General features: G+C 37.6%; 1 protein-coding gene across 1 annotated transcript; it reads right to left on the bottom strand.

Annotated features, from left to right (window-relative positions):
- Window positions 1-1,406: 1,406 nt before the first annotated feature.
- LOC126375571 (uncharacterized) lies at window positions 1,407-8,599 on the bottom strand (the record flags this gene model as incomplete). The annotated part of the gene is made up of 2 exons (XM_050022575.1): window positions 1,407-5,141; window positions 8,582-8,599. Coding segments are annotated over 2 exons (3,753 nt in total), but the record flags the coding sequence as incomplete, so codon positions are not given.
- Between the last annotated feature and the right edge of the window lie 8,635 nt (window positions 8,600-17,234).

Genomic DNA, 17,234 nt, shown 5'->3' on the forward strand with positions numbered 1-17,234 from the left:
ATATAAAGTATTTAAATTAGAAATTCATAATTACTTCAACTACTTGTTCATACATTTCTTAAAAAAATACATTAACTTATATGCAGCACAGGATACTTGAATTCCACCAAATGTGTGGCGTTAATAGATTTTAATATAGTTCATGAACCATACTATAAAATAAGATGATAACATTATGAATGATTGGGCATGTTACCTTAAATAATTAAAAAATACAAATATCATACAAATATCGATCGCCGCCATAGGTGGCGGTAATAGTAACCAAACTGCAAATGTATGCTTCTATCACCGCCACATTTTAAAACTCAAATTAATCATTTAAAACTAACACAAATATCAAATATAGCATGCTTTCTCAGTTCTTAAACGTATTAACAAGTAGTTATAATTACTAAAATGAAGAAAAATATGTTTCATCGGACACAAAACCTTAAGAAAAAAATGTTGTATGCTTATGCATTTCAGTAGTGGCTTGTATGGAGCGCGTTGCTTGCGCGGACACTGCACACTTACAGACCAATCACAAATTAGACTGTTGTTGCCCACGCTCAAGGGTATGTTCGTTTCATAGTCAATTAATACATGTATCTTTTGACATTTGAATCAATTTTCTATCTCGGACACAATTCAAAATATCCGCTATTTAAAAAAGGTGGCGGTAAACGATGTCGATTTTTGGGTGGCGTTAATAGGAGCGTTTACCTTAGTACTCGTGACCGTACTCACGACATGACGTACCGCGACGATTCTAACGACATGGATGAGTGGATTTATTCTACGCTTGACTATAGAATAAGGAATAATACTACGGTTTAAGTTTAGATTTATAGTTTGGCTAATGGTTTCGCACAACGATGAAGAGTCAGACGACTAGATCAGTTGGGAAAACAGCTTATGTTATGATGTCAATCTATTATTTGATATCTCCGTCGTGTATAGAAAAATACAACAGTAAAGAAAAAAAACTATTCAGTAGGTATATTTTAATATGTACTTACTTAGGTATTTATTTTTATTTTACAAATCAAATAAGGCAAAAATAGGAATTGCGATTTCGAAAACCGGACCTAGTATCCGTGGGATCAAGCGTCAACATACAAAACATGCCAGGTCCAGTAAGTTAAAAAAAAAAAATTAGGAAAATAATCTCAATTGAGAGCTAATAATAAATTGTACTTATTGAATAAAATTGTGTCAATACCTATATTACTGGACTATTTTTTTTATAGATTTTCAAGGCAAATTACCTTAAGCAAATAAGACAAGATGCCTGGGGGTGGACAAAAAGTCCTAAGAATATTTCATTTGAAATAATGAATTATTTCAAACTTTATTAACACAATTATATGATGACATAATAACATTCATTATGTAAGCTTAATTGTACATTTTCTAAATCTATTCTAACTGCTGCTTATGCTACTTATGCTCTTGCGCGGTGACGATCCGAGAAATTGTGGTTTCACTAACGTGACCCACAAACTCCTAGTAGCTGGATCACATATCACAAAATAAATAAACAATACAAATCCTTGCAAAGTTGAAGTCAAACAGAATAGATAAGACCATAACACATTGCGATTAAATGAAAGTATACCGAAGATCCATGTGAGTCCTAGCAGAAAGAAAAGAAATAGTGATAGCCTCAACTGAGCTCCTACAAGGTCCATTTCTGTGGATCTCACCTTACCCTCTGGTCCTCGCGATATAGAATAAAGAACTGAAGCAAACAATATTAAATTTATGAACAAAACCACAGCTACCGGTATCAGGATACCTACAATGAAATTAAAACCAGTTGGATAGCACACACGTTTCTCTGGGTTAGTGGTTGGATCTGGGAGGTAATTTTCATAATCTAATGCTAGTACAATTATAACCGGGATCAATGGAAGTCCCCAACCAACTAACGCAAACTTGCACATGAATCTGGAGGGTCTGCACACTCCTAGAACCCTGACATATCTAATAAATTGCAAAACTGCCGTTATTAACATCCACATGAAGCTAGCTAAAATAGAGTACTGTAATAGAGCCCCAAGAATTATGCAAATTACATTTTTATTTTCTACAATTACAAATTTACCGTCTTTTTCGTAAAACATAGTGTTGTCTAAATTAAATACCACTATTATTATCAGTGGTAGAGCAATGGCGGTCGACAACTGCAATAGTACTTTAGTGCCAGGTTTTTTCCTCCATGTTTGAAATACTAGAGCTGTTACCCAAATGCCAACGATACCAAGCAACGACAAAAAACTACCCACAAGAGTTATAGTATTCAATGCTTTGGTGTGCTTTTCATTATTTAATATGCATTCTGGCCTTCGGAATTCGCCGATGTCAAGTAGTTGTCCAAAATGTGTCATATGGTAGCATTGGCATATTGTAATGTTATTTATGGTCTTTTTATAATAACAACCGTGATTAGACCAAAATCCTGGATGACTTCCAGATTTTCTAGTCTGGAAATCCCAAAAACCACAGACTTTTTTGGTATTATTCTGGTTAAAGTCTCTAAATAAAAGAGGAATTGAATGAATTAAGTTTGTTTGATATCCTGGGACTGTGAGTCCCACAACACGACTGTTTACTACATGCTTCGATAAATCTAATTGTTGAAATACAACATCGTTGTGAAAGACGTTTACAACTATATGAATGTCATCTTTGTTAATAGTTTCGCTTTCTTCGATAGTCTCATTTGCGAGTATTCGAAAGGAACTCAATACTTTATCTGGTATCCAAGTTGCTACTTCCAAATTCTCAATTGAAATGACGGAATCTAACGTTGTATTTTTATAAAGCGGTTGAATTTCCATATCAGTAAAGTTATCAGATTTATTTCGATTTATTATTGCTATACCTGTAATGTTATTGAATCCTGGGTATGATATCTGTATTATAAATTGTGGTTGAATTGATACTTGATAAGCATCTTTTCGAAAATTTTCAATCGAGCTTGTATTTTTCTGAGCAAGTTTTTCAATAATATCATTTATTGAATCTAAAATTATATTTGTCGAATTAAATGTTTGAGCTAACCGCAGGTAGTTATTATCAAGGAGCAGTATTCTGTCCATAGCCCATGCCATATTTTCGATATCACCCATATCCACACAAGACTCATTAACTTGTACAATATCAATAATGTGTTGCAATGACATGGCTAGATAATAAATGTCTGCGGGTATTAAAATATCGATGTCATCTAAAACAAAACCGAGGCCATCGGTCAAAAAACGTGACGTGTAGTTTTCGGAAAAGTGTCCTTTGGCAAAATTATACAAAAATGTTGTTGTCATTGACGGTTCATAATTTTCGTTACAACTTCCTTCAACATTGCCCCAGATGCCACCTAAGAGATAAGAACCGTGGCATCGCCTTTTCACTGGTAACCCATTGCTTTGTAAGCAAAATTGCCTTGCAGCGGCCACACTTCCTATTTTTGTCAGTTCCCAATCCAATACTATATAATCCTGTGATGTAGTAGGCAGGCAATAAATAGAACTTGAAATATTTATAAAAGTAATATCATACGCAGGAAGTTCTAACACAGCTGTATTTTTCAGTGATTGATAAGTCACTTGCAAGCTTTCTGCCTCAGTTTCAAACTCTTCACTGACAGGTACGTGTATGTGCATTAAAACTAGCAGGTAATCTGTTGTATATTCAAAAATATCCATCAGTAAAACTTGATCTGCATTAAATAGAGTTGTTAAGTTTTTGGTTAAGCCTATGAAGTCCAGCGTAGTATCATTGGCTGAGATATGGACTTTGATTACAAGCGCAAAAACGTGCAATGTGTTATCTTTAGGATAAGCAATAACTTTACTAGTTGTTAAGAGGGAAAATGTTTTGTTATGACCTTCACACCAATATTGTGCAAATCTTTCAGCCGCGAGTTCCATAACATATACAGCTTTTTCTACGTTTGATGAATTTATAACTTCATTTCGTTGTATAACTTCGGCTTCCATTAATGTCGTTGAGTTTACTTCAATGGGTTTAACAAATCCTTTAGCATCTGAAAAACATTGAACGCCTATGTCGTCCATATCATTCCTCCACAAGCCCGATGGATAATAGACAGTGAGAAACAATTTCATTTCTTCATAGTTATACTCCAAATCTAATGTTGTCTCTCCGTGATGTATCATTTCAGTTTCGCATGCCATACAGGATAAAGTTGATAATGAATTCATCAAGCCCAATGTGGCATTATTGTCAATAACTCCTTGAAATTTTAATTTATTATTTTGTATCGTTGGTGAATCAGTAGAGTTAATTATTCGCTGCAGAGTTGCAAACCAACACCAATTATCATCAGGCAATTGATTTAATTCTGCAATTTTTTTGAAAACAAATCTTGATAAGTCACCGTCTTTACGATCTCCCATTGGATTTTTACATTTGTTGCTTACAAAATCATCAAAGGTCAATCCCGTTTCATTATCAGTTCTCTCAATTCCAAAACAGGTACCATTATCCGACATGAACCGAAAACCATGATACCCTTCGGGACATCTAGCAGGACTCCGAAGATCACTCAAATAAATACATAGACTCGGTAATTGTTTACTGCATGCTTCTGTTGTTATTAACCCGTTCTCGATATCTAACATCAAGCAATTTTTTACCATCGAAGCAAATGATTGTAGATCATCGCGATCTACCACCTGGCCCCAATTTGGTCCTGGAATATGCCACACTACAGGATTGAATAATTTTCGGCGATGTGCAGGTAGCCAAAAATATCTTGACGAGTTTGTCTCTCTTAGAGACTGCAATAACAATTCGAGTTCTTCAGCGGTAAGCTCTGTTATTATAGATGTACCACCACTTCTAAGACACGGGTAGTCCCAGGAAGAAGATTCAGTGATTTTGTAGCAGTATTTATTGTTTTGTTTTGAAATTTTAAAGAAACTTGGTGGGCATGAGGATAGATCGAAATATTCAAACACCACTAAACAAGGATCTAGGTCATTTAAAGATGGTATCCATTCAGAATTATTACAATCTCTAGTAATAAGGTCATTATGAAAATAGCAAAGAGGATCTGATACAACACCAGTATCTGTTGGACTTTCATGCCATGTTACACTGATTCCTTTTACGGACACTTCTGTTGGGCAGTTCTGTAAATAATAAAACGTGTTGAAAGTGATTTCATAAAACAAATTAAGTACTTAAAATTAATTGTGTGGATTTGTTTACACGCACAAAATAGGTACTTAACTTACCTAAGGTTTATATTTTTTTTCTAATTGGATTGGGATATTCGATGGCATATTTACTTAAAAGAGTTGAGAAAGAGGTTGGAAAGGCCCTATCGCTCACTCTGTATGAGAACCGCTGTCACTGGTTCAACCCTACTCTCCTTTAGGCCTCAAACTGGATGACAGCGGCAGCGGCGCGGCGGCGGCGGCGGTGCGGGGAGCGGTGCGTTCAAATGCTAAGATTTATATTGAAGTGTTCTCGATGGCAGCGGCGCGGCGAGCAGGGTACGAGCGGTGTCTCTGCGTTTGAAACTCTCCTTTTTGTTTCCTTTGTTCATTATAGGGATTCAGATCTTCTTTTGCCCATAATAAATCATACGAAACAAAAGAACTACAATCGAAAATGCGTTGTCGCCGTTTCGACATCGCATTAATTTGAGACACAACTGTATACCGCCGCAACACCGCGCGATTTAGCCGCTGGCATCGAGAACGGAACAGCGGCCGCCGCGCCGCTCCCCGCGCCGCTATCGCCGCCGCGCCGCTGCCGCTGTCATCCAGTTTGAGCCCTTACTACTACTCCTGCAAACAGATAACTACGATAGCTCTACTGGTTCTCAAATTCCGTAGTCACACACACCGGCAACATATGTATATTTTATGTGACAGGCTGCAATTTTATCATGACTTTTCATAATATACTGCATACAAAATATTAAGGTTTTTAGCTTTCCTGTGATTAGGAGGGATTTCAATATTTATTTTTTTGACCTGCAAGTGCACAATACCACCCTTTGATATATCGCGGAGCTCCATGCATCGTAAACTTTGCGGACATTTCGGCCTCACTTGGCGCTTCCAACCTCTTTCTTATATAATAGAGTTGATATTACCGTTTATCGCCTTAGGTACTTGACTTTTTAAAATATCAATAATTTTATAATACTTACCAGTAACAACAATAAAATAAAATACTTACCTACTTAATATAACTGTTCTCAATGTTTTGATTTTAGTGTAAATCAAAACATTGAGAAATACAGGGTGTAACGGAACGGGGGTATCAACCCGAAGTGTGCCTACTCTGTCACTATCTACAAATCACATGCGAGAGTATTGGCCGCCTAAATTCATATTTGCATTAGTTATGAGCAATTGAATTCCAGGTCTTCATGTAATAAATTCAAATTTGCACAACACTACGTAGCAATCAGCTGTTCAAGGTATTTAACTTTTGAGTGAACAGCTACCACCTCTTTTATTTATGCCTGCCCTAGTAAAGGGTAAACGTGCCAGTGATGGCCATATTAATCAATATTTTTTAAATTGTTTTGTTTCATCCTTGTGAGGCCAAGATTTCCAGACACAATAGTTAAAAAAACAATGGGCATTGGTCCCGGTTACTGCTTACTGATGTAATAAGTAGTCGTTACATGAGCCATGTCAGGGGCATTTGGCGGCTCAATAATAACCCTCGCACCAGGATTGACGAGGTTGGTTATCCACCTCACAACCAATAGGATAGAACAAGATGTGAACATACATAAATCACGGCTTTATCCCTAATGGACCAGACAGAGCTACAAGTAATTACACATATCTAATATCACACTTACTGCGCTACTGAGATGGGCAGAGTCACTTTGTTGTACAAGTTTTGTCCAAAAATGTAGTCGATTACCTACATTAATAGTTGATAAAGAAATGTACTTTACAATGCATCTCGTCTCCTTGTGTAGTATGCTTTATTTTATGATTACGTAATATCAGGCTCCCTTAACACCGTCATCCAGGTCAAATGGGCATCACACTAGCGGCGAATGCGTTCATGGCTAGCTAGGTACGGGACAGTTTCATTAGAATACTTTCAGAGTTTTGCAGGCCCTAAACAACTACTACTACTCATACACAGTTACCACCAATCACTGACTAAGGTGTGCAAATACTAACACCTCACTTTACAATGGATCAAAGGACACAGTGATTCAAGAGGTAACGACGCGGCGGACGAGTTGGCCAGAAGGGGAACGGGAGGTAACAGCCATCGGTCCGGAACCGATATTGCCGATCTCATTCGGACAGGTCCGCTCGCTGCTACGAACGAGAGCAGCCAACAAACACACCTTTTTTTGACGTGACTTATCGAAGTTTTGCCGCAAATGACATTAACTACTTGGCCGGACAAATGGGGAGAGCTGAAGGCTCTCACCCGGTACAACGTTTAAGACAACAGGCCTGAGGGTGCCCAGTTGGGCGCGAACCTCGGCTCAGGGCGTCGTCTGAGAGGAAAAATATTTGAAAGAATTAAACGACCCTAGTAAGTCGATAGCGATAAGCGCTGATTGAGGGAAGTCGTCGACCACGCCGGCGGTGTCGGTATCGGGGTCCTGAAATGTTTGTTGTCGCGAGCTGATTGGCTGATTCTATGGCTAGAGTAATCGGGTCGTCGGGATCGTATTACATACTTCGGACGCCGATGCTATTCAGTACCGTTCCTAAGCGGGATGTATTCGGAAGCCGCAACTACCAGGGGATTTGGTTGGTGCGGAGCAGAATCAAAAAAACTAATTTGAGCCATTGGGCAATGGTTGGCAGACTTAGGTCAATGTGCAGATTTTCATTGCGATGGAACCACGAACGATTTTGTATTTCCTGTAGACGGTGGATTTGAGAGAGACTCGCGTGAGCGAAAACTACCCCTGCATAGGTCATGATCGGACGGATGCAAGTCGTGTAGATTCCAAAGGGATAATTTACTACGCTTGTTAAGGAGACAATGAACACGGCCCATTACAAACGTGGCGCGATCGCGCACACGTTTGATATGGGCCTTGAAAGTAAGACGTCTATCTAAGACTACGCCGAGATATTTGACTTGCTCCTCCCAAGGGATCGGCTTGCCAGACATCTTGATGACTTAAGTTGACAGCGTGACCGTGACGTATTATAATAGCCCTTTGAAAAGTACACCGCTGCACTTTTCTCCGGGTTTACCTTGATTCTCCATTTGCGAAACTACTTGCCCAAGGCATTGGCGCGTTGGAGAATTCCGGTCATCATAACTCGACCACGGCACGAAGAATAGATGGCTGTATCATCCGCAAATAAAGCTAGTTCGGTATTAGGGTATTTGGGAATGAACAAACACACCAGACTATGAACCACCGTAAATAAATGCAGGCAGGCTAAGTTGGCACTACCCAACATCAATAGTTGTCTCTCCAAAAGAATTCTAAATGTGAAGAGGTCTCCACTAATACAGGTAACAGCTGCAGGTAGCAGGTGTAGCTGTGTGGTCACGGTGATATCAACAAACATCTGTTTACACTAGGTGTCACCGACAAGCCCCTGTGCAGAACCTGCATGGACGAGACAGCGGTCCATGTGCTACTGGAGTGTGAAGGAGCCGCCAACTACCGGGTCCGGCACCTTGGCCAGACGGGGTGCCTCCCTGAGGCGACCGGCAACGTCAGAGGCTTCTTAGAATTCCTTGGGGATTTACAACATAGTAAAAGCAAAATAAATTTCTCAAGTACCGTTGTGACTGCCTACCCCTTAGTGATACGGGCGTGATATTATGTTAGTATGTTCTGATTACTTATGGCTCTGCCCACCCCATTAGGGATACGAGCAGCTGCAAGTGATTGTGTATCTTATTAACGAGACATTAATGTTACGTTTACAACATAGTAAAGACAAAATCAATTTCTCAAGTAAAGTACCTACCTAACATAACTTTACTTTTACTATGACATGGTAAAAGTAATCTTAAAATAAGTACTTTCGTACAATACAATAATACTTTATTGCGTACAAGGAATTAAAAACACATAACAGTATTTTTTTAGATCTTTCTATCGTGTGGGTTGTGAGGTGGATTACCAACCTCATCAACCCTGGTGTCAGGGTAACTATTGAGCCGCCAGAGGCCCCTGACATGACTCATGTAATAACTACTTTCTTACATGAGTAAGTAGTCACCGGGACCAACCGTGCCTTCCGAAGCACGGAATTGCAAATTGCATTGGGACAGTTAATGGGATTTATACCCTGTACCAGGATGCCAGGGCTCGCGAATAGAAAAAGGCACGCTAGTGTTTCAAACTATCGATAGTTCAGTATCGATTATCGATCATAATCATTTTCAACTACGATTTTGATTGGTAGAAATAAAAAAATAGCTTTTCAAAAAATCTAAATCCATGGACTTTTGAGTTATTGAAATTCAGTTTAGACAATCAGCCCACTCAAAATAACCATACTATCGGAGTGTAGCAATACTACTGACTGAGGGCAAAATTATCGATAGTTTGTTATTAATCCGCAACGATACTATCGATTGTATTGCACTTAGGTAATAAAATCGAAAATGTTCCCACTTTCCGAGTTATCAATAGTCTTGCTATCGATCGACTCTCGGTCGGGATAGATTATCGATAGACATTTTTTGATCGGCAAGCCCTAGTGCACCCGAAATTCAAAATGGCGGTGCTGTTAAGGGGAAGTTATCATTAACCATGATAAAAAATATTTTTTTTTTTTTTTGTATTTTTTTTCCTTCCTAAATTGTAGTCGTGTATTATCCAACAGTGAACAATAACATCACGCCTTTTTCCCATTGGAGTAGGCAGAGACTGCGGAATTTCACTTACCACTACACGCTCGTATCGCTACATGCCCGTACCAAACATACATACATAATATCACGCCTTTATCTCTTATGGGGCAGACAGAGCCACAAGTAATCATAACATAGGTACATAAATAATTATCATGCTCGTACCGCTAATGGGATGTTCTTGTGACTCTGCCCACCCCATTAGGGATACGGGCAGAGTGATAGTATGTCTTATTATTGACAGATTAATTTCGCCTTCTGCTATTGCGCGGGATATTTGCGAAGAAACGTGGCAATTCTGTGTTAGTGCCAGAGTGTGAGCGCGGGTGATCCTTATTAGATAAACGACTTTTTTACTTTTCTAGGTTCAAAGTAAAATACGTACCTACTTTCATAAAATACAATACATTCATTCATTCATTCAAACAATACCATAAAAATATTTTATTGCGCACAAAGAAATAACACACCCTTAAGTACCAGGATACTAGCATTCCAAAAGAGATAGAAACATGCACACGAAAGTAAACTGTCAAATTATTTGTCAGTGCTTGTTTACTATCTGTGGAGTGAAGTTCGAAATTTGGATTTGTTGTGATAACTGTGATCAGTGATAGTTCGAGGTGTCTTTGAGTAATGTAGGTTATTATGAAATGATGATGTGTGTGGGTGCCGGCGATGGCAACTTAAGTGAAGCACGGAACTTGTATCAGCGATTCATAGAAGGTAGACCAGCTGATGAAGCCAGGCAACTGCCTTCACTGCATTGCTTCAGGAAAATGGTCAATCGCCTACTGCATTTAACGGGCTCTTTCCACGCGTCATCCGAGACTGGCCGCTCGGCGACCCGTGATCCGGAGTTTGAAGAAGCCGTACTAGCCGTGCAGCCAACCCAAGGACTACCACGCGAACCTTACCACATGCAACGTACGCCCGAGCTAATTCCTGCTGATTATTTACCTCGTGTGGCATTCTGAGAATGGTACCGAGTTCAAGTGGAAAGCTCACCAGACTTTGCTTCGAAAGTGTTGTGGACAGATGAAGCGGCAGGTCTGTGCATCGAACGGGGATGACGACATTTCGAACCTTTCTTGTAAAACGTAAGTCTAATTATTAATTACCTACCTACTTACCCACACTTTCACACTTTTTTTCCTATTTACTATTAAATTAAATACCTTACCTAAACAAGTAGGTAATTTTAACTTATTTTACACGTCATAAAATAATGTGAGAATAGTTGTCAAAGCAAAATGACTCCAATTATTAGATGCTTTAGTGTCATTCTTGTTTGTTACAGTCGCCGACGTGCCGCCGACTCGGATTGTTCCAATCGGCCGCCGACTCCTTTTGACGTTGCCGCCAAAGCCGCCGCCCGCTCGAATTTCGTACCTATCGCGGCCGTGCGAGCGCCGCGAGTACCAGGCGACCAGGACGCGCTAGGAGATTTGTGTAGTGCCAATATTTGAGTGGATTAAGAACAGTGACCTCAATAGTGCTGTGCCGTGTTTTTTACATGCTGGAAATATTAAAATATTTTTTTAACTGAAATTGAAAAAAATATCAAAAGTGTTTTTTTTTAATTGAAATTTTGCAGATAAGATCTACATAAGGTATAGTTTTGTCCCCTTTCGGCTTGATACCCCCCTTCCGTTACACCCTGTATAATAGAGTTGATATTACCGTTTATCGCCTTAGGTACTTGACTTTTTAAAATATCAATAATTTTATAATACTTACCAGTAACAACAATAAAATAAAATACTTACCTACTTAATATAACTGTTCTCAATGTTTTGATTTACACTAATTCAGTGTAAGTGATGCTGCAATATCAATGATGTACCTATTAATATTGTACTTAATATAGCTTTAATATATTTTTTTTTTTTGGATTCACATAAAGTACCATAGGAAAGTAGGTTCTCAAGTAATGAATAAAATTAATGCTATTTTAAAAAGTCAAGTAAGGTGGTGAACGACAAAATATCAACTCTATGTTATGTATGACCACCAAATAAATACTTATTTATGGTGATTTTTTTTCTATCTTCTTGAGGATAATTAATATTGCTTACCTCTGAACTTGCATGAACTGTAATCATAAAGATATATAAAATTGTTTGTTTTGTCATGTTCGCGTATATTAAGTATTTCATTTAAAATTTAAAAGTTATGATAAAGATATAAAAATACATTTTTGACTGTTCAGTCCACTTGGCACCACAGTAGTGATTCGAAATGCTTTCAGCGAAACGTAAATACCTGCTGCATGAACATGGTGTCCAAAAGATTATTCTTATCTGCCAAACTTTTCCCTTGTTGTGTTCCCAATGGGATGTGTAAGTAGCAGTCGTTCACTTAAGGCCAATCTAAACCTGTTTTCATGGTGCGGAAACCTTTCCTGTCAGACTTGATAATATGCTCTGCTTCCTATTTAACAGTGGACGTTTTAATGTTGATGGTGATGAAGTTCAAATGTCTGCCAAACATTAAAACGGTTACACATAAATCGTGCATAATTTGAAGTAGTTTGTGAGACAGTCTTTTATTTGGCTAGGATATTGCAGACTGAATCACCTTTTAAAAAGGCTTCATTGCAGCAATTCATCTAAAAACGTAATATTGCTATTTGACGTTTGTTGACATTGTTCACTTACTCTTATATGCGAAAATGTCCAATAGCAATAGGTATGTAATAGGTTTGAGATGAGCCGCTTTAGCCCACCTGATTGTCAGAAAAAGTAAGATGATTCCGTTATTCAGAAGCCACATTAAGCCGTTGGTCCCAGCTGCTAGCAGTAAAACATCTTTATGAACTCGCAGTGGAGCAGCGTGGCGGAGTGTGCCCCGTACCTCTTCCGGTTCATTGAGAGGATGTCAGTACGTAATGAAAGTTATTTATGTATGTATAATCTGAATTAAACCATTATGATTTTCAGGACCGACGACTGAACCCAAAAATAAACGTGGTCGAATCCCTTCGGCGTATATAGAGCCCCGTGTCATTAGAAGACAACTCGTAACCACACTGTATTTAAACCCAAATACAGGTAAGTAATCAGGGGGGTTAAAATTGCCACATCGAAGCCATTCATCTAAGAAAGCAATATTGCAATTTGACATTTGCGCATTTAAAAGTAAGTGCGCAAGGCAAACAAATGTCAAATAGCAATATTGCTTTCTTAGATGAATTGCTTCGAGGTGGCCATTTTAACTTCCAAGGCGACCGTATTTTTCATTACTTCCATTTGAGCGGAAAATCGTATCATCCTGTACTCAAAAGCTGAAAGCTGTAATCAGGGTCTGCGTAAGTATATCTCTTCAGATACGATATCGCTATTGCCGGGCTCAATGATTTCAACAAACACCGAGGCTATCAATGTTAAATACTATTTGTAATAAAACACAGAACACAAATGAAAACATCATGTTTGGAAAGTCTTTTAGGATCTCTATTACTTACCTATACCTTAACATAACATAACATAACAAATACTTTATTGCACAAACAGGAAAAAACAAAATACAAAACAATAGAGAAATAGAATTAGTACAATAGGCGGCCTTATTGCTAAGTAGCAATCTCTTCCAGGCAACCTTTAAGTATAGGAGATATCTTAGTATCACAACATATTAATTTTTAGTATAATAGTAGATCTAAATGTTAATAGTTTAGGCTTCCGTCAATCATAGTCCTTAGTACCTACGCGACCTAAGAAATGTTAATAAAGAAATGAATATAAAAAATATACGCACTTAAATAGTTATATAATCTCACACCAGAGAACCTTATTGGGGTGGAGTGAGCCACTTAAAATCACAAGACAATTTGCAGCCGCTTCTAGTAGGTACGAAGCTCTGATACACCAACTACGTACTACGCTGTAAGACTTTACTAGGTACATAGGTATATTATACAAACAAGATGGGCGGATATGTTCAAAAAGGACCTGTTCTCGTGCAATGTGTCCGAGAACGATACGTCTGATAGAGCGAAGTGGAAGAGAAAGACGAAGAAGGCAGACCCCACCATCAGATGGGAATAATAAATGCCAAGGAGAGAGAGAGAGACAGAAAGATTCTTAGTAGGTACATTTATGCCCAGTAAGACAAGCAGTAGGACGCGTTCAGTTTTATTCGCTCTCAGTCACACACAGTTTACAAAGAAGTCTGCTTATGTAAATATATTCGGGCTGATCTCGATGTTCTGAGTAAAGTATAATAATTATTTTACCCAGAACACAGAGTAAACAATAATAGTATATTATTGATGTCACAAGCATGTGTGTGTTTTTATACAAATAAGAAAACAATAGTAAATTTCTTACAATGACTGTGTTTATTTAATTTTTTCGCATTAATTTATCTGCATTATTCAATCTATAGTCACTATTCAAAGCTGTGGTCCAGTATACGTTGCTCTTGAACGTTATGTTAAAAAAAGTACTGAAGTATCACGTGAAAAGTGCATTAAAAATGAAATTAATTTTAATACGTTTATTAGTACTAATATTCATAGGTAATTATGATTTAATCCTATATTTAGATAAGGTTTTTTCTTCAATATATCTGTATAAATAGACAAATTAATTAAAGGTTTAACTTCGCATTTGCCAGGGACATTTTAATTTATTTTTTTCTTTTGATCTATATTTTTTTATATTACACATTTAAAATCAAACATCTTGAGTGAAGAAACTGTTTAATCTTTCGATCATATAAAAAAAATACGTAAAAGAAATAGTATATTAATAGATATTGGAGCAGCGTGGTGGAGTATGCTCCATACCCCCTCCGGTTGATTGAGGGGAGGCCTGTGCCCAGCAGTGGGACGTATATAGGCTGTTTATGTTATGTTAATAGATATTTACATGATTTAATTTATTTCATTGTATAATATAATATATTGTAACGGGACCGACCCCAATAACCAACATATATTCAGAGTAGTAGGCTCGGTGAAGCAAGAGTGGCTGGTACATCAAGTGATGGATGTGTTTCTGACTACCCGATAGGGATAGAGGTCGCGAACATACGTTATATTGTTATTATGTCTGTGATATAATAACCTTAGCTACCCCTACTACATTATTATATTATATTCATCATCATCAATTTAGAGCCACGCTCTTGTCGGAGTAGCATTTCCATTCCAATCTATCAAAGGCCAATTCCTTGACTTCCCTTTAAGACACGACGTTAACCTTTTCTTTAATCTGTTCCATGTAAGAGTTCTTCTTGGTCTTCCCCTTCCTCTCTTTCCTTCTATGATGTTACATAAAACACGTCGTGTGTGTGTGTGTGTGTGTGTTGTATAAGTAATATATATTATGTGTACATATATACATATATATGTATATTCTACACAGTCCGTTTCAGTTTTGGATGGCGATATTACGAATCATTGGCCAATGTCGAACATAACAATCCCCAACAAGGTAGAAGTAAGTGTATTTTTATTTGATTTATTTATAAGTAAGACTCATTCATTTAACATTTAAATGTTTATTTTAATAGATAGGAATGTCTTTCTAACTACCCCAATACCACCATTTGGAATTTACTCGTGGGTTTATCTTATGTTAGGTACTTTATACCTACTTATATCATAGAATAAGGAATAATACTACGTATAGAACGGCAACTCTCCGCTCCCCACCAGCGTCTGAACTAGGTTTACCTCACCCCCTCGAACATAGTTTAGACTTGAAATGTGAAGGCAGCCGCGGACCATTGTTTTTATTTTTTATCAGTTTAAGGTGACAGTTTTGTTAGATCTGTAAATGACTTCAGGTTAGATAAAATTGAAGAAACAGGATATAAACGCCATTGGGGAGTCACTTTTTTCATTCATAAAAAAGTTAAAACAGAAACACAATATGACAACATGAGGAGAGACAAAAGGCACAACTTATTTCTAACAGAAATAAATTAATAATTTGTGAAATAAATTAATATTTTAAAACAAATCATCTTTGTTGCAGTAAAGCTCAGCCGTACTGAATATGCATATGGTAAATGCGATAAACATCAAAATCTAACTCACAACGGGCATAAACACCTACAATTCGCAGATATCAAGGGAAAATCAATAATACGAGTAAGTTTCCACACATACTTACATCCTCTTTCCCCACACTTCAAAACCCCGATACCGACGTGGCCGACATGGTCGTATGCCAATTTGTCCAAAAGTTGGCTTACCAGGCCAACGACCACGGCTTTCTTCTAAGCAACACGATTCAGAAGAATTTCAGACAAACATACTTACCTATTTTCTTGTTTCATGCTTTTTAGAGCGTGATTTTTTTTTCTTCCGATACGTGTTTTATAAAAAAAAATGGAGATGAAACCTATCCAGAACAAGTCTAAGCAGTCATGTTATCAATTCAACGTAATTATCCAGTAAATACAAGAAAACCCACAAATAAAAGCTAGTAATATGTACATATTTGAAATGTGCAAATTAAATCCTTTCATTTTATACCAGACGCAGTACCATTCAAAAACCTTATTATGTCATACCCCTAGGGGGTTAAAATGGCCGCATCGAAGCAATTCATCTAAGAAAGCAATATTACTATAATTGTTTATTGACATTTGTTTGCATTGCGCAAATCGCAATATTGTTTTCTTAGATGAATTGCTTCAATGTGGCATTTTAACCCCTGAGATCCCTCACTTAGGAAACGATTTACAGTAATTAGAATATTTTTATTATTACAGGGATGGATGCTTTCTAAGAAGATTCCCGACTGCGTGCGCCTAAATTCGACAACATTCGAAGATGACACCGTAGTCCACAACAACGCACTGCAGTTTCAAATGTGCCTTACTCGAGTGGCATACATATACTCTCAGAGACGGTATCTCTACTACTACTTCGAGTGGTCCATCCCTCCAGATATGCCCGTCTATACCAACTGGGACATTTACTTCTACTCAAAGGGTAAAGCAGATTGGATCAGTTAATGAATACCCTGACTGTCATTCGAGTGTACCCGCGCCTTAGTAAGGCGGTCGTAATTAATTCCAAAATAGTATCTTATTGTTTTCAAATTTGAAATGCTTTTAAAGAACGGGGAGGTGAAAAAAGTCGCATTGAAACAATTCATCTAAAAAGCAATGTTTCATTTTGACATTTGCGCATACAAAAGTGCACAATGTCATCAAATGTCAAATAGCAATTTTGCTTTTTAGGCGAATTAAATAGAAAAAGAAACTATTTTCTTTGCAATGCAATTTCTACAAATCTGCTCATTGTCGTTAAATACCCCCGTATAAACTGCCCTATCTAATGTATTAAGTAGATTTTAAACAATAACATAATATAGCATCACGCTTGTATCCCCGGAGGGGTAGGCAGTAAGCAGAGGTAAACCCACTCCGCG

The sequence above is a fragment of the Pectinophora gossypiella genome, chromosome 2 (genome assembly GCF_024362695.1).
Source record: "Pectinophora gossypiella chromosome 2, ilPecGoss1.1, whole genome shotgun sequence".
NCBI lineage: Eukaryota > Metazoa > Arthropoda > Insecta > Lepidoptera > Gelechiidae > Pectinophora > Pectinophora gossypiella.